Genomic DNA, 22,406 nt, shown 5'->3' on the forward strand with positions numbered 1-22,406 from the left:
CAGTCCCACTTTCCTAACCACACCCTGAGTTCATCTGCCTTCCCTGTTAGGCCCCTTGCATTGAAATAAATGCAATTTAATCAGTCCTACCTTGTACTCTGCTTTATCTCTGCCTGCCCTGACTGTTTGACGACTTTTCTCAACTGTACCAGTCTGATCTCTTTCCTCACTGTCTCTCTGGGACCCCCCCACCTTACTAGTTTAAATCCTCCTGAGCAGCTCTAGCACATCTCCCTGCCAGTATATTAGTCCCCTTCCAATTCAGTTGCAATCCGTCCTTCTTGTATAGGTCACTTCTACCCCAGAAGAAATTCCAATGATCCAAAAATGTGAATCCTTCTCCCATACACCTCAGCCATGCATTCATCTGCTCTGTACCTCTATTCCTACCCTCATTAGCTCATAGAACCAGGAGTAATCCAGATATTACTACCCTCCTGGACCTCCTTTGTAAATTCCTACCTAACTTTCTATATTTTCCCTTCAGAATCTCATCCTTTTCCCTTCCTATGTCATTGGCTCCAATGTATACAATGACCTCCTGCTGGTCCCTCTTTTTCTCTATTTTGTTTTCCCCCTTTTGAGAACATTCTGCACCCTCTGAGATATCTTTGATCCTGACACCAGGGAGGCAACACACCATTCTGATTTTTTTTTTTTTGCTGCTGGCCATAGAAGCGTCTGTCTCTGCCTCAGATTAGAGAGTCCCTTAACATAATCAATTGTTTGGAACCTGACATAAGGGATGATCACCTTTTATTGGGATTGTATTATAGACTCCCCAATAGTCAAAGGGATATTGAGAAACAAACTTGTAATTGTGGGCGGCATGGTGGCACAGTGGTTAGCACTGCTGACTCACAGCGCCAGAGACCTGGGTTCAATTCCCGCCTCAGGTGACTGACTGTGTGGAGTTTGCACATTCTGCGTGGGTTTCCTCCGGGTGCTCCGGTTTCCTCCCACAGTCCAAAGATGTGCAGGTCAGGTGAATTGGCCATGCTAAATTGTCCATAGTGTTAGGTAAGGGGTATATGTAGGGGTATGGGTGGGTTGTGCTTCAGCGGGTCGGTGTGGACTTGTTGGGCCGAAGGGCCTGTTTCCACACTGTAAGTAATCTAATCTAATCTAATCCCTTATTACATTAAAGTCTGTCTTGAAACCAGAAACTTGGCTGCTCGTGCTACATTCCCCTGTGAATCCATCACCCCCTACATTTTCCAAAACAGTGTACTTGCTTGAAATGGGGATAGCCATAGAAGATTCCTGCACTACCTACGTCCCTGTCTTACCTTTCCTGGAGTTGACCTATCTATGTGACTGTATCTGACTTTTCTCCCTTCCCGCAACTGCCACCCATTATATCTCATTGTTCTTGTAAATTCCTCATTGCCTCTAACTGTCGCTCCAACCAATCTATTCTATCTGATAAGATTTGCAACCAAAAGCATTTATTGCAGATATAATCTCTCTCTAAACTCTCACGTCTGACGAGAACAGATCACTCTACTAAAGGCCTTTTTTTTTTTTCTCTGTTTCCTCCAATCTACAGACTCAGAAAATAGTGCCATTGTATTCCTCTACAAAACACTGCTCCAGGTTAACTTAATACTTATGGCTTAAGAGACATATCTCAATACAACATATAATCAAGAAAGAACCCACTCACTATTGTAGATTTATAGCAAGGCTCTACTTAAAACTATTCACTTTGTTTCTGTGCCGTGACCTCTTCCAAACAGGTTCCTCCAAGATCAGTTGTGATTTTTGCTGTTTACATTTTCCTAGATACACTCTGATATCCAGCAATACATGAATTCAAACAGCAAAGGCAGTAACTGCGTCGGCTGTGTCAGTTTGCAGAGAGGCTCTCCCACTTTCCCACACAGACCATGTGCTGCCTATTGTCCGTCCTTCTCTTTTTTTTAAAAAGGTGCTGTTGTTCTGATTTTTTTTTTCCCCTCCAGTTTCAAAACAATTGCAACAGCACATAAAACAGTAATTGCTGTTCCTGGAATTCGAGGAAATCCTCTCCACACCTAAAATAAGTCCAAAAAAGGAGGAGGCTGTTACAGCCAGACGTTTTCCCATCCTCCCTCTTGGATTACCCAGAATCCTACCAGCTTTTTTTGTGTGGCTCAGTTCATTGCATTTAACAGAGCATTCCTGGATGTGACCTGATTTAACAATTGAGCTTTTCTTTATTTTCATTTCAGATTACCACCATCCAGACCTTTTTTTTGTTTTTAAAAAAAAAAGTTCTGGAGAAATTCAGCAGAACTGACAGCATCAGTGGAGACAGAAACCATGTTTGTGTTTTGCGTCTGATGTGATTCTTCACATTGGATACATTTTAACTTTGTTTCTCTGTCCACAAATGCTGTCAGACTTGCTGAGTTTTTCCACAATTTTGTTTTTATTAAGTAAATAAGCTACCATGTGACTTTAGAGTCATATGGCATGGAAATAGATCCTTCAGTTCAATTTATCCATGCTGACCAGACATCCCAATCTGACCTTGTCCCATTTGCCAGCATTTGGCCCACTTCTGTCATGTCCCCACCAGGTGCCTTTTTAAATGTTATAATCCTACCAGCCTCCACCATTACTTCTGGCAGCTCATTCCATACATGAACCACTCTCATCATGAAAACATTACCTCTTGGGTCTTTTTAAAATCTTTCCATTCTCAACTTAAACCTATGCCATCTTGTTTTGAACTCTCCCATCCTGGGAAAATACGTTATCTCTTCGCTCTGTCCATGTCCCTCATGATTTTATAAACCTCTATAACCTCAGCCTTCAATATTCCAGGGGGGAGAAACCTCAGCCAATTCAGCTTCTCTTGAGCTGAATGCCTCCAGTCCTTAAAATAGTCTTAATCTTTTCTGTACTCTCAAGCTTAACAATGTCCTTCACACAGAAGGGCAACCAGAATTATTCACAGTATTCCCAAAGTGGCCTCACCATTGTCCTGTGCAGCTATAACATGATTTATCAGACAAAATTCAGCTCAAAACCAAGACCGCTCATCACTACTTTGTTACTCAGTGTCTTTTCACTTGGTCTCATTGACTGACTTGCTTCATGTGCTCTCATGACTTGCAAACAACGTTTTTTCCCATCTGAAATACATTGCACTATTTCCATTCTAAGCACACTCATCACCTTTTGCCGATTCCTTTAGTTTCTGAACTTTCTGAATTTTGCACTCTATCACTGTTGTCAACAACACCTACAAGCATTTAAAATGTGCCCTAAATGTCATCACTAGGAGCTTTATAAAGATTAGTCAATTAAGGAATTGGTGTGGAGTGCAGGAAAGAGCTGCTGGGGTACATGACCAAACAACACTTAGTTTAAAAAAAAATATTGCCAGATGAGAACTTTCTCAGTGGACTTACAAACTTTGAAATTTGGGCAGTGTGAACGCTTGAACACTGACGGCTGAAGCCAGAATGCTAATATAATTGTAGGGGGTAAAGTGTCAATAAAGGCTTAGGAAATGGATAGATATAGTTAATGATCCTACCGACCATAGGAGATTGGGATTGTGAGGAGAGACAATAGCAATTAGAGTCAGATGTTTAGTATGGGAACAGACCTCTGGTCCAACTCTCCATGCTGACAAAATATCCTAAATCTATCTAGTCCCATTTGCCAGCACTTGGCTCGTATCCCTCTTAAACCCTTCCTGTTCATATACGCTTCCAGATGTCTATTAAATGTTGTAATTGTACCGGCATCCACCTCCTTTCTCTGGAAGCTGATTCCATATGCGTTTAAAAAGTTACCTCTTGGGTCTCTTTTATATCTTTCCCCTCTTATCCTAAACCTATGCCCTCTAGTTATGGACTCCACCGCGTCAGGGAAAAGACTTTGCCTATTTACCCTATCCATGCTCTTCGTGATTTTATAAACCGCAATAAGGCCTTTGACGCTCTGGGGAAAAAAGTCTCAGCCTCTACCTGTAGCTCAAACCTTCTAACCCTGGCAGCATCCTTTGTAAGTCTTTTCTGAACCCTTTCAAGTTTCCCAACCATGTCTTGTAGCAAGCAGACTAGAATTGAATGCAATCTTCCAAAAATGGCCCAACCAATGTTCTATACAGCTGCAACATGACCTCCTAACTTCAACACTCTATATGTTCTGCCCAATACTGTAGGGGAAGAAACTAGCTCTTTCAGAAGCAGGTGGATCTTTACTGCATATTTATGAAAATCCAGGTACCAAGAAGAGCAGAACTGGAGATGAGAGATCAGTGTAAATCAGAAGTGAGAGTTCCCTTCTGCATAAGAGTAAGAAGCAGCAGACCATCTCCTGGAGATAACTGTGTTCAAGTTGAACTCCAGTTATCATCTTGCATGACAAAAAGATAAGTTTGCATCGGGGCCCATGCAAGTTTCCGTAGTGATTTCTTTCAGTTTGGAGCATTGTAGTAGAATGAGTTTTTCTGGATGACTAACCCAGCCAGGTGGAGGAGACACTGTGTGGGTCATTGTTGAGATTTTGGGGAGTGCTTGAGAGGTTGTACTAAGAATGGTATGTGCTGAATAAGATAGAACTGGAATTTCTGAAATTGTTAGAAATTGTAGATAGGTTGGTTGTGATTAGCCTTCCTGGATGTGCTGTTTTAGTGGGCAGTGGCTGTTTTTTAAAGCGACCATGTTGGGACGGACCAATGTCTACCTTGGGCTGGAGGTAACCGCAAAATGAAAAGCTTGGGAGCAGTGAGGTTGAAATTGGCTCCAATTAAAATAAGCAGCAGCAGTCCAGAACATGCTCAAGAAGCTTTCAGCAGTAAATCACTCCTGCCAAAGGAGGTTTTGTTGTGATCTCTGTGCTACATGTCCCATTCTGAATCATCGAGGCATTGCCCATCTGGTAACCTGATTGCCCAACTGGGAACCAGTGTCTTTATGATTTAGAAGAAATATCTCCACCTTTTTTTTTATGGCCAAACATTTCATCCGGTACCTGTCCTATTATCTCCATCTCCCCATGTCAATTGACAATGCTCCCATGAAACAGCTTGGACAAATATGGACAAAAATTACCATATTTGAAGGTTTTTTAATACAAATACCTAAATAGTTTTTGTGAAGTCATTTCCCTATAATACCAAGTTGCTGCTATTTTGTTGGTCATGATAGTAAAAATTGCAATCTTCCTGAGAATGTTTAATATAATGTAGCAGCAAGTTCTCAACTCCTTTTTGCAGAATGAATTATTTTTTTTGATTTGCAACATGTAGGAGATGACAGCTGACTGCAGCTGCTTTCCAAACTGGTACCTGGTGAAACTTCTCAGATCGGTGTTTTTGACAAAGAAACCTACATAATTATGAAAACTAACAACATTCCTCTGAAATTTGAACTTCTGTATTGTTCTAGCCCATTTCTAAAGACACTTCTTTTTTTTTCTCTTTAATTATTTATAGGATGTAAAATAGATAACTGTGATACATGTTTCAGCAAAGACTTTTGTACAAAGTGCAAAGCTGGTTTTTACTTGCACAAAGGCCGCTGTTTTGAAGAATGCCCTGAAGGGTTTGTACTACTGCAAGATCACATGGAATGCGTTGGTAAGTAATTTCATGCAACACCCCTTACAGAAGGAGTGGTGAACGTTTTGAGCAATTAGTTCTGCTTAAGATTTATTAATACCTCGTGCCCAGTTTAATAAATTGAGTTGTGTTTTCTTGCAGTTTGTGTGTCTGTTAGAGTGACTGTGTGTTGCTGGCTTCTCTATCTGGAAATTTAGTGCGTACAGTGGTGCGACATGTGGTGTTTTTTTGCCTGAAACTGCCAGCAATGACAGAAATTTGTACACAAAGATTTGTTGGAAAGTTATTTTCAACCAGCAGAATGGACATCTGGAACAAATCCATTTTTGCAAATGTGTTGAGCTGCTAAAGAGAAACAAAATATATAGTTCTCAGTTTTGACATTTCCAGTTGACTCTTAACATTGACAATTTCTTAGGGAAGAGAATTCCAGAGTTTCGCAGCTCATCGTCTGAAGTGCTTCCTGATTTCACTCCTGAAATGGTTTGTTCAAATTATGTCCCTTGTTTACTTACCCCAAAAACTTTTTACTAGCTTCACAGATCCAATAATCACTTCAGACATGTCAATTGAATCAAATCTTGATTTTCTAAACTTGAATGCAAGCCAAGTTTATGAAAACTCCAAATTTATGTGACAGCAATGTTTCTGGTGAACCTATGTTGCACACACTCTAAGGCCAAATGCTGTTAGAGATTTATAATGTGGAATGACTGAACACCAGATTCTAGACTGGGTCTGACCAATCTGCCCTGCAACTGAAAGACCCCTTCTGGGCTCTTTGAATTCCATTATATTAGATAAAAAATGTCAGTTACTTTGAACTTGCTGCAAATATGTACCTTCTCTGAAGTTCATTCTTTAAAATTTTATTGGAATTTTGTACTTCGTGATTCTTCACAGCTAAAATGAGAGAAGGGTTGCATGCTTCATTCTTTTCCAGTCAGACGAGCAGTGCAGAAACTGTGATTACCTTATCTAATAGAGAAAGTGGTTGTTCAATTGTTTTATATACAGTTGTATTTTCTTTGACTGCATCCATCACATCTTGTTTGTGTTATATGTTCAGATGGTTGTGACGTAGGACCATGGAGCAACTGGGGAACATGTATAAAAAACAATAAAACATGTGGCTACAAATGGGGGCTAGAAACCAGGACACGTCAAATTGTGAAAAAGCCAGCGAAGGACACTATCCCTTGTCCAACTATTGCAGAATCCAGGAGATGTAAAATGGCAAAAAGGCATTGTCCAGGAGGTAAGGTATTCCCTAAAAACCTAAAGTGCACTATCATCTTTGCATTTTTTTTTGTTTTGCAAGTCTGGCAGTAAATGGTGAGAATGATTTGCAATTAATAAATGACTGACTTTAAAATATCGAAGAAATTCTGCGTTATGATTTTTGCAGTAACCTAATGCCATAATATAAAATGTGCTCGTCCCTTTATATGGTCGGTTGGACAACTAGTTTGCAATGCAGATTGATGCTAACAGTGTGAATTTAGTTCCCGCACTGGCTGGAAGGAATCTCCCTCAAAATGTCTCCTCACCTTGAGGTGTGGTAACCCCTAGTTTAAATCATTGCCAATCCCTCTGAGAGAACGCCATGGTGATTTTTCTTTTTCTCTTTGTATTTTAAAAAAAAACTTTTTCTCATGGTTTCTCTCCTGTATTTTCCTTTTGTAAGTTTAGAATACAGAGTGTGGGAGTTGGGTGAAACAATTGATAATAGCTGATTGAGTGAGTGATTGGTGACTTTAATTCTGGGCAGCTTTCAGGTGGCACGGTGGTACAGTGGTTAGCACTGCTGCCTCACAGCGCCAGAGACCTGGGTTCAATTCCCGCCTCAGGCGACTGACTGTGTGGAGTTTGCACGTTCTCCCCGTGTCTGTGTGGGTTTCCTCCGGGTGCTCCGGTTTCCTCCCACAGTCCAAAAATGTGCAGGTTAGGTGAATTGGCTATGCTAAATTGCCCATAGTGTTAGGTGCAGGGTAAATGTAGGGGAATGGGTCTGGGTGGGTGTGCATCGGTGTGGACTTGTTGGGCCGAAGGGCCTGTTTCCACACTGTAAGTAATCTAATCTAATCTAAAAATCAGATAGAACATCAATCAATTTGCTCTTGTTCATATCATTAGCTCCAATCTGGACAGACTTGATTTATTGAAAACTATTTACTATGAGCTGTTTGGATTGAAATCAAATCGTGCAAAATATTCTTCCTAGAATGCTGTAACCACATGGCTTCTACCATGAGGTATGTTCACTATGGGGCAACATCTTAAATTCAATTCACTTCTGTTAAACCTGTGTTGTATGCATGAAACGTGGTGTCAGAAGTGATAGTGAAGTGAGGGTTGCTGAGCTGTAAGAAAGTTCAGCTATAGACAGATGCCTGTATGTGCAGAGCTACCACTTTTTCTATATTAAAATATCAAAGCAGCAAGCCATGGTTAAATCCATTGGTTAAGAGAAAATGACTGCAACTTTTCCTCAAACCAAATCTTATTCAAAAAGTGGGAAATAAGAAGCAAAATTGGAATTTATTCAATGTACAATGGCTGAAATATTAAATAGCAATAGACTATTCCTACACAAATGTAGGAAGGTATAAATTAGGAGCAGGAGTAGGCCACTTGATCCTTTCAACCCTGCTCTATCATTTTAATTATGATCATGGCTGATCACCTAAGTCAGTCTGTTTTTCCCCGTAATCTTTTTTGATCCCTTTAGTCCCAAGTGCTATATCCATCCAAATCCTCCTTGAAATCATATAACGTCAATTACTCTGTTGTGGTGATTTCACAGGCTCACCACTTTCTGGGTGAAGACATTTTTCCTTGTCTCCAAAATGGTTTACTTCATACTCTTAAGCAAGTGACCCCTGTTTCTGATTCTGAATTTCCTCCAACCTTCGAAATATCTATCTGCCCTGTCTAATCCTGTTACACATTTATAGGTTTCCATCAGATTTCCTTCCCTTCCCTGCACTCATCTCCCCTTTATTCTCCTGAACTCCAGCAATACAATTCTAACTGCTTCAAACTCTCCTAATATGGCAGTCCTGTCAACACAGGAATCAATTTGGTAAACCTTCATTGCATTTGCTCTATATAAGGAGACTAAAACTGCACAGACTTTTCCAGGTATGGCCTTGCCAATACCCTGGGTAAGACACCACACTCCTGTGTTCGAGTCCTCACTATGACAGCCAACATAGCATTTGCCTTCTCCATGCTCACCTTTGGTGATTGTGCAAGGCGACCCAGGCCTCTTTGCACATTCCCCTCTATCTCTCTCAATTTATTGCCTTTCAGGTAATAATCCACCTTTTCTGTTTTTCCCACCAAAATGATTAATCTACACTTATACTAATGCCTTTGGGGAAGGAGGCTGCTGTCCTTATCTGGTCTGGTGTACATTGTGACCACCCCAATGTGGTTGACACTTAACTGTCCTCTAAGGGTGGGCAATAAATACTGGCCTGGCCAGTGGTGCCCTGATCCTGTCAATTAACTTAAAAGAAAACTGCATCTGTCCACTCGGCAGTGGATCTAAATCATGCCGAAGCATCTCTGCATCCCCTCTCCCTCCCAACCAGCTTTGTCATCTGCAAATTGAGATAATATTTAGTTCCTTAAGCTAAATCGGGAACATATATTGTGAAAGCTAGTCGTTGTGGTACTCCCAAGTCATTGCCTGCGTTAGGAAAAAGACTGGTTTTATTCCTACTGTTTCCTGTCTGCTAATCCGTCTTCTATCAGTCTCAGTACACTTACTCCCAATCCTATGCATTTTAATTAGTATGTTAAACTCGTTTTTTTTTTATCTGGTACGTGGTTGAAAGTCCAAATAAGCCGCCTCTACTGGCTTCCCATCAGCAACTGAGTTACATCCTTGAATTACAATAGATTTGTCGAGCATGATTTTCCTTTCATTAAATCCATGTTGACTCTATCTGATACAACCATGTTTCCTTTTTTTTTTCTTTTTTCACCTCCCCACCCCCTTTTTCTCTGCCTCCCTTTTTAAACAAGAGATTACACTAGCTACCTTCCCATCTGTAGGAGCTGTTCAAGCCTATAGAATCTGAATAATGATGGCCACCAATGCATGAATTATTTTTGATGCCACTTCCTTAAGTACTCTGGGATGTGGATTATCAGACCCTGGAGACTTTATGGTCCTTCAGTCGCACCAATTTCTCCAATACCATTTCTGTGCCAATAACTTTTTTTTTTCTTCAATTTCTCTCTCTCTCCCCTTTCTTCCCCCCCCCCCCCCCTCTAAATCCTGTGTTCCTCAATATTTCTGGTATGTCATTGGTGTCCTCCCTTGGTGAAGACAGAACCAAAGTATGCATTTTGTAGGTCAGCCATTTCTTTGCTTCATTTATAAATTCCTCTGTTGCTGACTGCAAGGGGCCCACTGTTGTCCTCCAATTTTTTTTCCCTCAAATACAAGAGGAACTCTGGATTGCTGTTTTGGTGGCATTACCTCTACATCACTACTTCCTCTGCAACCAGAACAGTTACAAGTTGCCAAACCTTTTATCATTGGGAAGAATCTTTTCTAAGTATATTCCTCTCTTGATCTTTCTGGAAAGCAAAAATTAAACTGGCTTTGAACCCTCAATGTGAAGTTAGATTTTCAATTTTAGGGATCAAAGTGAAAGAGTCCATTGACCAAATGTAATGTCATTAACTGAGCTCATACAACCTGTGAATTAGTATACTTAAAGCATGATTAAGTTAATGTCAGGAATGTATTAGACATAAGGCATTCAGCAGTGAGAGCACATCTACTGAGGACATGTTTGCTCTGGAGAGCATTTGACATGCACAGAAATGCTAAAGTTTGTCAAACAATATCTCTAGCATTTTCATGGCAGAACAGACTTGTCTTACATTGTCTGCGATTGTTCTACTATTTATGCTGAGAGGATCGCAGCATAAAGTGGAAGTTGCAAATACTCTGGAGCACATAATGAAAAACAGAAGAAAGCATATTAAGTGTATGAAAAGTAATGTTCTCACCACAAAACAGTGAATTATTTTGACGATAAGAAAACACAACAAGCAGGTACATCTAGAGAAATGGGCTGAAGTTTCTGATGAATTGGTATATATCTTTGAATAGGTTGGTGCCATCAACTGTATAAGGGGCATGGTTGGCAATTGGCTGATCTCCTTCCACAGTTTACATTGTTGCAATGTAAAGTGTCTGATCGACACAGTACATCATGCAATGTCACAAACGTCACAGACCTGAGTGAAGTGCCACATTCATCTTAACTTTACTCAAGGACTTTATTTTTAAGGCTATATAATGATTGCATACTCCTGCTGAGAGGACCGTATACACTGCAAGCCCAGTGCGAGAGTGTGAGTGAGGGTCTGGAGTTGCTGATCATAGATGGCAACTGAATGTCACTCGGCTGGAGCAAGTCTAAAGATTGGAGTGGTGACCCTCCATGCAGCAGAGGAGTTTTGTAATATGTCACAGATTGACCATGAAACCAATCCAAAAGGGGTTCAGCACTGTGTTAAAAGGGTTCAGATGTCTTCCGGGAGAATCTCTCATCAAAGTAAATCAATTCCATGTCTGCTGAGCAAAGTTATTCACCAGGCTAGCTAGAAAGATAACCGAAAAGCAGGAAGAGAAGGGAATTGTCCCATCTCTCTGGGGTAGTGCACAGGAAATTAAGTTCCACTATTTCCACAGTTGTCTTAAAAAGTTAAAGATATTATCAAAGTATATGAAGTCTCCAATTCACGTATGTTTATACACCCTTGGTTGATAGAAAGTGCTGACCAGTTTTCTATGTTTAACCAGGATTATTATTATTATAAATGAATAGATTCTATGTACAGGTCAATAACTATAAATTGTTGATATACAGTTATAGTTAAAACTCTAACTTGCTTCTACAAACACTACCTACATGCAGACAAAAGTGTTTCAGTGCAGGGATAAACTGGGGGGAACAATCTAATCCTGCATTCATGAAAATGATCCTTTTGCTTGCAACGACATGTTATTTAATTTCTCTTCTCCAGGTACTTTTTACTTTGCAAGAGGCACTGAGTGACAGGTTCAAACATTATAAAGTCTCTGACTTTTCTTAGCTACACAACTCACAACAACCGATGAGAAGGTTTCTTCAGTCTTCAGGTATCTTTACTGTTGAGGGACGGGACACGCCACTTCCCCTTCCACTGACCTAAAGGCTTCTGGCCACGTTGTTCACACCCTTCCTCCTCCAGAACCAATTAGTTGTTGGTAAGCAGATGACTTTTACTTTCATAGCTGGTCACAAATCTGATCAGCTGCATGTTGCGATCCACATCTCACCTTGTGCATCCTCTATGTACCAGGCCTGTTAACAAAAAGCAGCAGGGAAACCCCATTGACTTCAACAATCTGGAAAAAGCTCTGAGCAGAGATTTCAACTCCATGCAAATTGTTGACAAACTTTTTTGCTATAATTTGCAAATTCAAAATTCTAGCTCATCCAAGATGCAAATGATTAATACAGATGATAAGTCGCTTTCTCACTACTTTCTGCATACCTTTCAGGAGATGATCGTTGCTAGTCCAAAAGAATATCAACACAGACAACATGAGATAGTGATCTTTTGTGGAGTAGAAGCAATAGTGGCAGATCTGCTGGTTCATGGATGTAGGGACACAATATTATTAACAATAGCATCATTCAATCCAATAATGTTACTGCTTAGCGAAGCGGTCTAGGAGAGCCTGAATCTCAAAAAAAAGAGATTTAAAGGTGCTCACACACAAATGAGCTATGTACTGACAACAATAGATGTTCACTTGCATCCTAAAAATGTGATGGCATATATCAATTTATCGGTTTTATCAACTATTTGGCATAAAAATGTCCAATTTGTCAATGTGCCATGAATCTGTACTCCAAATCATGGCTAAGCATGTGCAGTGGTATAGGGGCATAGAACAAGAAACCACATCAAAATCGAGCAACTGATTTACTGCAGTGCCAGTTTTGAACAGATGAACAGCCATTGACAACATGCCTGCCTACCATTACAAGACCAAAATAATTTCAGGACTGTTACAATGCATATACAAATAAAGCTGGAATAGCAAACAGCTGATGCATGAGCATAAATGTGCATATATTTGTTAACTTGGGTAACACAATGGAAGTGTATACAATTTTTTTCATTATTTGCACGTGTTGTTTGAATTGCAATGCCATAATGTAATTGCTGGAACACTGAGCAACCTCTGATATTGAATGTAAGAAGTATTTTGCATTTGTAAAGAGTTGCTCCAATCCTATAAACTGAGTTTAAAGTACCCAGCATCACTTCCCTAACCCCCTAAAATGATTTTAATAGTACCCCCGAAGCACCTAAATTCCATGTGCATTTTGAGACTATTCCTGTCAATAACTTCTTGCACTCCTACTCTATCGTTTGTCTTTGTATTCATGTGCAGCATACTTTCGCTCTCTCCCTTAGCACAGATCCTTTTCCATTCCTTTCCTTCCTCCCACACTGTAATATGTCCAGTGGGGAATATATGGCACTCCTCTTGATCACATCATGCCTTGCACCATTTGGAAATAATTTGAAATCATTTTGTCGTCATTTTTGTGTAGTTAAAACAAGTGCCTGTTTTTCAGACCATTGGCAGTGGGGGTTTTCATTCTTTTCAAAAAAAACTCTGGTAGTTGTGATATTTGAGCTGGGTATACATGTAATAGATTATGTGAATAGGCAAAACTGTCATAGATCAATTTCAACATAAATAAATGTGACATGATTAACTTTTGGACTCAAGAATTCCCCGGGGTGGGGAGTCCAGAACTAGAGAGCATAGGTTTAGAGTGAGAGGGGAAAGATTTAAAATGGACCTAAGGGGCAAACTTTTCACAGAGGATGGTGCATGTAGAGAATGAGCTGCCAGAGGAAGTGGTGGAGGCTGCTACAATTACAACATTTTATCCATCCAGATGCCTTATATGTGAATGGGAAGGGTTTAGAGGGATATGAGCCAAGTGCTGGCAAATGGGACGAGATTGGGTTGGGATATCTGGTTAGCTTGGGTGAATTGGACCAAAGGATCTGTTTCCATGTTGTAATGCAATTGGACAGGGTACTTTATCATCTTGTCATGTTACCCCACTATTCCTTACTTTTCATCACTTGGAAATGTCTACTTGTGACTGCAAACCCTCAACAATGTGGATGACTCTTAACTAACCTCTGAAATGGTCCTAGCCAGTCAGTCTGTTCAAAATCAATTAGTGATGGGCCACAAATGTTGGCCTTGCAAACAGCAACTCTTACCACCAAAGAATAAAGAAGGTCCAGGTACACAGATCATGAAAATGCAATGATCAGGTACAGAAAATAATTATAAAGCCTGGAATACAGGCCTCTACCCCTAGAGAGCTAAGAGAAGCACTCAAAGGACTGGGATGAGAAGATGATATGGGTGGATAGATAACATAGTCATAGAGATGTAAGGCATGGAAACAGCTCCTTCGGTCCAACCCATCCAGGCCGACCAGATATCGCAACTCAATCTAGTCCCACCTGCCAGCACCCAGCCCATATCCTTCCAAACCCTTCCTAGTCATATACCTATCCAAATGCCTCTTAAATGTTGCAATTGTACCAGCCTCCACCACGTCCTCTGGCAGCTCATTCCATACATGTACCACCCTCTGCGTGAAAAGGTTGTCCCTTAGGTCTCTCTTGTATCTTTCCCCTCTCACCCTAGACCTATGCCTCTAGTTCTGGACTCCCCAAACCAGGGAAAAGACCTTGTCTATTTATCCTATCCATGCCCCTCATAATTTTGTAAATGTCTATAAGGTCACCCCTCAGCCTCCGTCACGCCAGGGAAACCAGCCCCAGCCTGTGCAGCCTCTCCCTGTAGCTCAAATCCTCCAATCCTGGCAACATCCTTGTAAATCTTTTCTGAACCCATTCAAGTTTCACAACATCTTTCCGATAGGAAGGAGACCAGAATTGCAATATTCCCAACAGTGGCCTAACCAATGTCCTGTACAGCCGCAACATGACTTCCCAACTCCTCTTCTCAATACTCTGTCCAAAAAAGGAAAGCATACCAAACGCCTTCTTCGCTATCCTATCTACCTGTGACTCTACTTTCAAGGAGTCTGCACTCCAAGGTCTCTTTTTGTTCAGCAACACTCCCTAGGGCCTTACCATTTAAGGTGTAGAAGTCCTGCTAAGATTTGCTTTCGCAAAATGCAGCACCTCGCATTTATCTGAATTAAACTCCATCTGTCACTTCTCAGCCCATTGGCCCATTTGGTCAAGATCCTTTTGTAGTCTGAGGTCACCGTCTTCCCTGACCACTACACCTCGAATTTTGGTGTCATCTACAAACTTACTAACTGTACCTCTTATGCTCCCATCCAAATCATTTATGTAAATGACAAAAAGTAGAGGGCCCAGCACCGATCCTTGTGGCACTCCACTGGTCACAGGCCTCCAGTCTGAAAAACAACCCTCCACCACCACCCCCTGTCTTCTACCTTTGAGCCAGTTCTGGATCCAAATGGCTAATTCTCCGTGTATTCCATGAGATCTAACCTTGCTAATCAGTCTCCCATGGGGAACCTTGTCGAATGCCTTACTGAAGTCCATATAGATCACATCTACTGCTCTGCCCTCAATCTTCTTTGTTAACTCTTCAAAAAAACTCAATCAAGTTTGTGAGACATGATTTCCCACACACAAAGCCATGTTGACTATCCCAAATCAGTCCTTGTCTTACCAAATACATGTACACCCTGTCCGTCAGGATTCCCTCCAACAACTTGCCCACCACTGAGGTCAGGCTCACTGGTCTATAGTTCCCTGGCTTGTCTTTACTGCCCTTCTTAAACAGTGGCACCACGTTAGCCAACCTCCAGTCTTCCAGCGCCTCACCTGTGACTATCGATGATACAAATATCTCAGCAAGATGCCAAGCAATCATTTCTCTAGCTTCCCACAGAGTTCTCGGGTACACCTGATCAGGTCCTGGGGATTTATCCACTTTTAACCGTTTCAAGGCATGCAGCACTTCCTCCTCTGTAATCTGGACATTTTGCAAGATGTCACCATCTAATTCTCTACAGTCTATATCTTCCATATCCTTTTCCACAGTAAATACTGATGCAAAATATTCACTTAGTATCTCCCCCATTTTCTGTGGCTCCACACAAAGGTCACCTTGCTGATCTTTGAGGAGCTCTATTCTCTCCCTAGTTACCCTTTTGTCCTTTTAATATATTTGTAAAAACCCTTTTGGATTCTCCATAATTCTATTTGCCAAAGCTATCTCATGTCCCCTTTTTTCCCTCCTGATTTCCCTCTTAAGTATACTCTTATTTCGTTTATACTCTTCGAAGGATTCACTCGCTTTATCCTGTCTATACCTGACATATGCTTCCTTTTTTTTTCTTAACCAAACCCTCAATTTCTTTAGTCATCCAGCATTCCCTATACCTACAAGCCTTCCCTGTTCACCCTGACAGGCAAATACTTTCTCTGGATTCTTATCTCATTTCTGAAGGCTTCCCATTTTCCAGCTGTCCCTTTATCTGCGAACATCTGCCTCCAACCAGCTTTTGAAAGTTCTTGCCTAATACCGTCAAAATTGGCCTTTCTCCAATTTAGAACTTCAACTTTTAGATCTGGTCTATACTTTTCCATCACTATTTTAAAGCTAATAGAATTATGGTCGCTGGCCCCAAAGTGCTCCCCCACTGACACCTCAGTCACCTGCCCTGCCTTGTTTCCAAAGAGTAGGTTAAGTTTTGCACCTTCTCTAGTAGGTACATCCACATACTGAATCAGAAAATGGTCTTGTACACACTTCAGAAATTCCTCTCCATCTAAACCTTTAACACTATGGCAGTCCCAGTCGATGTTTGGAAAGTTAAAATCCCCTACCATAACTACCCTATTATTCTTACAGATAGCTGAGATCTCCTTACAAGTTTGTTTCTCAATTTCCCTCTGACTATTGGGGGGTCTATAATACAATCCCAATAAGGTGATCATCCCTTTCTTATTTCTCAGTTCCACCCAAATAACTTCCCTGGATGTATTTCCGGGATTGTCCTCCCTCCGCACAACTGTAATGCTATCCCTTTTCAAAAATGCAAATCCCCCTCCTCTCTTGCCTTTCTTTCTATCCTTCCTGTAGTATTTGTTTCCTGGAACATTAAGCTGCCAGTCCTGCCCATCCCTGAGCCATGTTTCCGTAATTGCTATGATATCCCAGTCCCATGTTCCAAACCATGCCCTGAGTTCATCTGCCTTCCCTGTTAGGCCCCTTGCATTGAAATAAATGTAGTTTAACTTATTAGTCCTACCTTGTCCCTGCCTGCCCTGACTGTTTGACTCACTTCTGTTCTTGGCTGTACCCGAATCCAATCGATTTCTTTCCTCACTATCTCCCTGGGTCCCACCCCCCCACCTTACTAGTTTAAATCCTCCGAGCAGTTCTCGCAAATTTCCCTGCCAGTATATTAGTCCCCTTCCAATTTAGGTGCAATCTGTCCTCCTTGTACGGGTCACTTCTACCCCAAAAGAGATTCCAATGATCCAAAAATGTGAATCCTTCTCCCATACACCAGCTCCTCAGCCATGCATTCATCTACTGTATCCTCTTATTCCTGTCCTCACTAGCTCGTGGCACTGGGAGTATTCCAGATATTACTACCCTTGAGGGCCTCCCTGTGAGAACATTCTGCACCCTCTCTGAGACATCCTTGATCCTGGCACCAGGGAAACAACACACCATTCTGCTTTTTCCTCTGCTGGCCACAAACGTCTGTCTGTACCTCTGACTACAGAATCCCCTAACGCAATTGATCTCTTGGAAGCAAACGTACCCCTCATTGCACTAGAGCCAGTCTCAATACCAGAAACTTGGCTATTCTTGCTATGTTCCCATGAGAATCCATCACCCTCTACATTTTCCAAAACAGCATACCTGTTTGAAATGGGTATATCCACAAAATACTTCTGCACTAGCTGCCTACCTCTCTTGCCCTTCCTGGAGTTAACCCATGTATGTGACTGTATCTGAGACTTCCCCACCTTTTTTTTCCCCCACCCCTCCCCCTTCCTATAACTGCCATCCATCACATACTGTTGCTGTTGCTGTTGCAATTCCTCATCGCTTCAATCTGTCTCTCCAACCGATCCACTCTATCTGATAAGATTCGCATCCAACAGCATTTTTGGCAGATATAATCTGCAGTAACCCTTAAACTCTCTCTAAACTCCCACATCTGACAAGTACATATCACGATAAAGGCAATTTTTGTTCCTTCACAATCTACAGACCCAGAAAATCACACTGTCTTATTCCTCTACAAACACTGCCCCAGGTTAAATTAATAGCTATGGCTTATATTTTAAGTTTAATCAAGAGACTTATCTCCAAAAAACATATAATCAAGAAAGAATCCACTATACTCACTACTGCAGCCTTTCTCTTGGACAGACTTAAAACAACAATTAACTTATCTGATTCTGTGCTGTGAACTTCACCCAACAATTCCTCCAAGATTAGTTGTGAAGTTCACGTTAATTTTCCCAGATGCACTCCGATATCCAACGATACATGAATTCAAACAGCAAAGGTAGGAACTGTGCAGGCCCCCTCTTTTCCCTCCCCTGCCCCCACTCTCCAGCCCCCACTCTCCTCTCCCTCCTCACTGTGCTTCCTTTGTCTGCTCTTCTCCCTTTTTAAACTGCTGTTATTCTGACTTTTTTTTCCAAAGTTCCAAAACAATGCAACAGCATATAAAACAGTAATTGCTGCTCCTGGAATTTGAGGAAATAGCCTCCAACACCTAAAATACCTCCAAAAGAGCAGCTCTTACAGCCAGAAACTTTTCCTGTCCTCCATCTTGGATTACCCAGAATCCAGTTTGATGAAGCTCCATGCAGAGAAGTGAGGTTATACATTTTCATGCAACATGGTTAGACAATATAAAATAGTGTATTTATGTAATTGAGTGGATACAATTCTAAAGATGGTTGAGGAGCAGAAGGACATGATGTATTTGTATGTTAGTGAAGATGGCAGGACTGATGGAGAGAACAGTTACTAAAGGATATGTTAACCAGGGTTTATTAATAGAGGCATAGAGTATGAGAGCAAGGAATTTGTGCTTAATGATATCGGACACCAGAATGATATCTGGATTCTGCCTTAATTTGTTCAATTCATCACAATTCAGCTCAGTACTCCTGGAAACTTTTTACATGGTTAAGTCATGGTTTGCCTAGTATTGCAGTACCTTGTTCCACCGCAGAATGCCTGACTCTATATTTTGTGGTTGAATACCTAGAGTGGAGCCACAGCTGACACTTGACCTGAATTGGAATCTTTGCAGTTTCAGCTGATCAGAAGGTGACGTGTAGGGAGGGAAGAGGAAAGTGATCCATGACCATGCAGGGGGGGAGGGAGGAAGAGGAGGAAGAAATCCAACTCCACAACTTGAAAGAAGCAATCAGTTAATTCTGCTCAATGTTTGTTTGTTTGTGTGCGTCATCCAAGTAAAAGCTGGCACGCTCTTTCAGTCAAACTTTAACTTAAATATTCCTTCTAATGTCAGTGCTGTGTAATTCTGAGAGCTGCTGGCTGTTGTATAAGATAGTACGTACCTGAAAGTGTCAATGGCATGAGTACACACTGTCCTTCAAGATATAAAGGGCTTATTCCTGAAGCTGCTAAACTGAAGCCTCTAATAATATCCAAGTTACTGTATTTTACTACTGTGCGTATTACTAAAGCTGCATGAGAATGTTTCAGTAGTGTGAATTAAGTTGAGCTTGATGTCTCTTGAAACTATCCTGGATCTCTAAGGTAATGTAATTAATATTAATTAATTCGTTACTAATTAATATTAATGAACTTTATCCTGTTTAATCAAGTCTCAATCAAAACCAAGCACATCTCTTGTCTAGAATGTCATGGATGTTCTTCCCCACATGATGGATAGCTTTTAATTCATCCAAATAGATTTGTATGAGGGGAGTGAAGGCTGATAACTGAATTGGCAGATGACAAAGGTAGGAAAGTATACAGTGAAAAAGACCTCGAGGATGCGGATAGATGTTTGCTTACTCAGTCAAGCCATTGATATCTGACAACTAGAATATAATGTTGGGAAAATGAAGTTTTTTTTTGAAAGGAAGACTGTTGCCAAGTTCCAAAATGCAGGAAGTTAAAGTTGTTCTAGTACATGAGTCAAAGTTATTATATGGGTGTAACAAGTAATTAAGGCAGCAAATGGTGTGCTTTCCTGACCAGAACATAAGAACATGAAACATAAATGGGTGCGGGAGTAGGCCATCTGGTCCATCGAGCCTGCTCTGCCATTCATTACGATTGTGGCTGATCTTTTTGTGAATTCAGCTTGACTTACCATAACCCTCACCCCGCTCACCATAACCCTTAATTCGTTACTTCTCAAAACATCTACCGATCGTTGCCTTAAAAACATTCAATGAGGTAGCCTCAACTGCTTCACTGGGCAGGGAATTTCACCGATTCACAACCCTTTGGGTGAAGAAGTTCCTCCTCAACTCAGTCTTAAATCTTCTTTTGAGACTATGTCCCCTAGTTCTGTTCAGAATTGAAAATAAAGAAAGAAGTTCTGTTTGAGTTATACAAGGTTGGTGAGACCGCATCTCGGGTACTCTGTAGTTTTGGTCTCCTTGTTTAAGGAAGGATGTAAATGCATTGGAGATGGTTCAGTGAAGTTCACTAGATTAGTAGTACTTTTGGGTGGGTTGTCATAAGAGGAAAGCTTGGACAGGTTGGGCTTGGAATTTCAAAGCTGTGTGTATTAATGTAGACAGAACAGGTACATACTGCATTTGTTTCAATGCAACATAACAGGTGACAGTCATTTTCTGGTTCATTGATATCTCTGGGTAATGCATTGACTAGAGTCACCATACTGTTGTTTAAAACTTTTAAAGTTTGATAGCGAAGTTGTTATTTAACTCAAGTTCTCCATAGTACTGCAGGGGATGCAATGGCATAGTGGTATTATCACTGGACTGTTAATCCAGAGACCCAGGTCATGTTCTGGGGACCCGGGTTCGAACCCAGCTATGGCAGATAGTGGAATTTGAATTCAGCAAAAATCTGGAATGAAGAGTCTAATGATGACCATGAACCCATTGCTGATTGTTGTGAAAACCCATCTGGTTCACTAATGCCCTTCCTTCAGGGAAGGAAACTGACATCCTTACCTGGTCTGGCCAACATGTGACTCCAGACCCACAGCCACGTGTTTGACTTTTAATAGCCCTTTGGACAATTGGGGAGAGGCAATAAATGCTGGCCTTGCCAGCGACATCCTCATCCCATGAAAAAAGAAGAAAAAATCCACCAAGGCCCCTAAAACTGCAACTTCCAAACTCCTGCCCACTGCAAGGGCAAGTGCCGCAGATACATGGAAATACCACCACCTGCAAGTTCCATCCAAGCTACTTGCCATTCAGACTTGTGAAGATTTTACCGTTACTTCAGTGTCACAGAGTCAAAGTCCTGGAAATCCCTCCCTAACACCAATCATCCCTACACCAAATGAACTACCGTGTTTCAAGAAGGCTTTCAGAGGCAGCAAGGGATGGACAATAAATGCTGGCTGAGCCTATGCTTCCCACATCCCATGAATGAAGTTTTCATAAAGTAATTGTCCACAAGCAGGGGCACTTTCAGCAGCTGGGACCAGTCTGTGGATATAGATATCTTTGGTAGATGGCCATCTCTTACAAATACAGGCCAAATAGACTTGTAAGTTTAATTAGTCATGCCATCAAATTGCATAATTCACTTAAATATACATTAAGTATATTATGCCACAGAATCTCATGAGGAAGTGTTAGGTTAATACATCTGTACTTGTTTTTGATTATATCCCTCACTGGCCCCTCTGAAAAGTGTGCTGTCTCAAAGGAAACTCTCTTGTTTTTCAGTGCTTGGTGCAGGATGGATAAACCACTCTTTCTGTCTTCGAAATGTTTGAGTGTCATGGTTTCATTGCTATATATTGATATTACTCCTGTGTTTACTAGCTGTGTGAATCTTGCATGGGGGTGGGGTGGTATTGGTGAAGAGGAGAATTGAGTGACTGTGATGCAGTCAGCAGACCAGTTTTTTTTTGATTTTTCTATTAGGATTTTTATCTGATCAATGACTCTATAGAAATGAAATTTAAATGCTCAGCGAACAATTCTGCTGCAGTATTCCTGTAATCTGATAAACAAATTTTAATTTGATTATTCTCCCTAGGAACGGTGACATGTAGCCAAGACAATGCCACAATGCAACTAGATCGAAGTGAAGCCATATTGAGTTAAATATGTCGTTAGTTTGACGTAATGGTTTTGGTAACTGTGTTGTAACTGAAACTTTAGCTAGCTGGTTATCTTGACTGTCATGCCAGATATGATTTTCAAACTAGTTTAGAACTGTATAATGCAGTATTTGAGCAGAACTGTTGGGCTAAGCTTGGGTTACAGACCTATCTCTTTGGATGTTATAGCTGTGGGAGGTATTTGTGAATGATATGTATTGTAGGGATCGGCTTGGGACTCTCACTGAGTCTGCACAGGCAGACTGATAAGGCCTGATTCCTAAGTGGGGTACTTTTACTGGGGATTTCTTTTATTATAGAAACATAATGCGCATATTTGTTTTAAAAGCCATCTGGCTTAATTTAATAATGTGGTTGCTAGAAACATTCAAAAAGAATGGTAGAGTGGGGGATATCTTGCCAGCTGTGGTTCACTTGTCAGC

The 22,406-nt window shown here is 41.0% G+C and overlaps 1 protein-coding gene across 2 annotated transcripts in view; it reads left to right on the plus strand.

Annotated features, from left to right (window-relative positions):
• rspo2 (R-spondin 2) overlaps positions 1-22,406 on the plus strand; it is a 128,702-nt gene that overhangs the window by 63,093 nt on the left and 43,203 nt on the right. For both annotated transcript variants that reach the window (XM_072570993.1, XM_072570992.1), the window contains exons 4-5: positions 5,438-5,581; positions 6,633-6,821. In XM_072570993.1, coding sequence (XP_072427094.1) covers positions 5,438-5,581; positions 6,633-6,821 — 333 coding nt within the window. The remainder of the gene's footprint in view (positions 1-5,437; positions 5,582-6,632; positions 6,822-22,406) is intronic.

The sequence above is a fragment of the Chiloscyllium punctatum genome, chromosome 5, assembly GCF_047496795.1.
Source record: "Chiloscyllium punctatum isolate Juve2018m chromosome 5, sChiPun1.3, whole genome shotgun sequence".
In the NCBI taxonomy this organism is placed as follows: domain Eukaryota; kingdom Metazoa; phylum Chordata; class Chondrichthyes; order Orectolobiformes; family Hemiscylliidae; genus Chiloscyllium; species Chiloscyllium punctatum.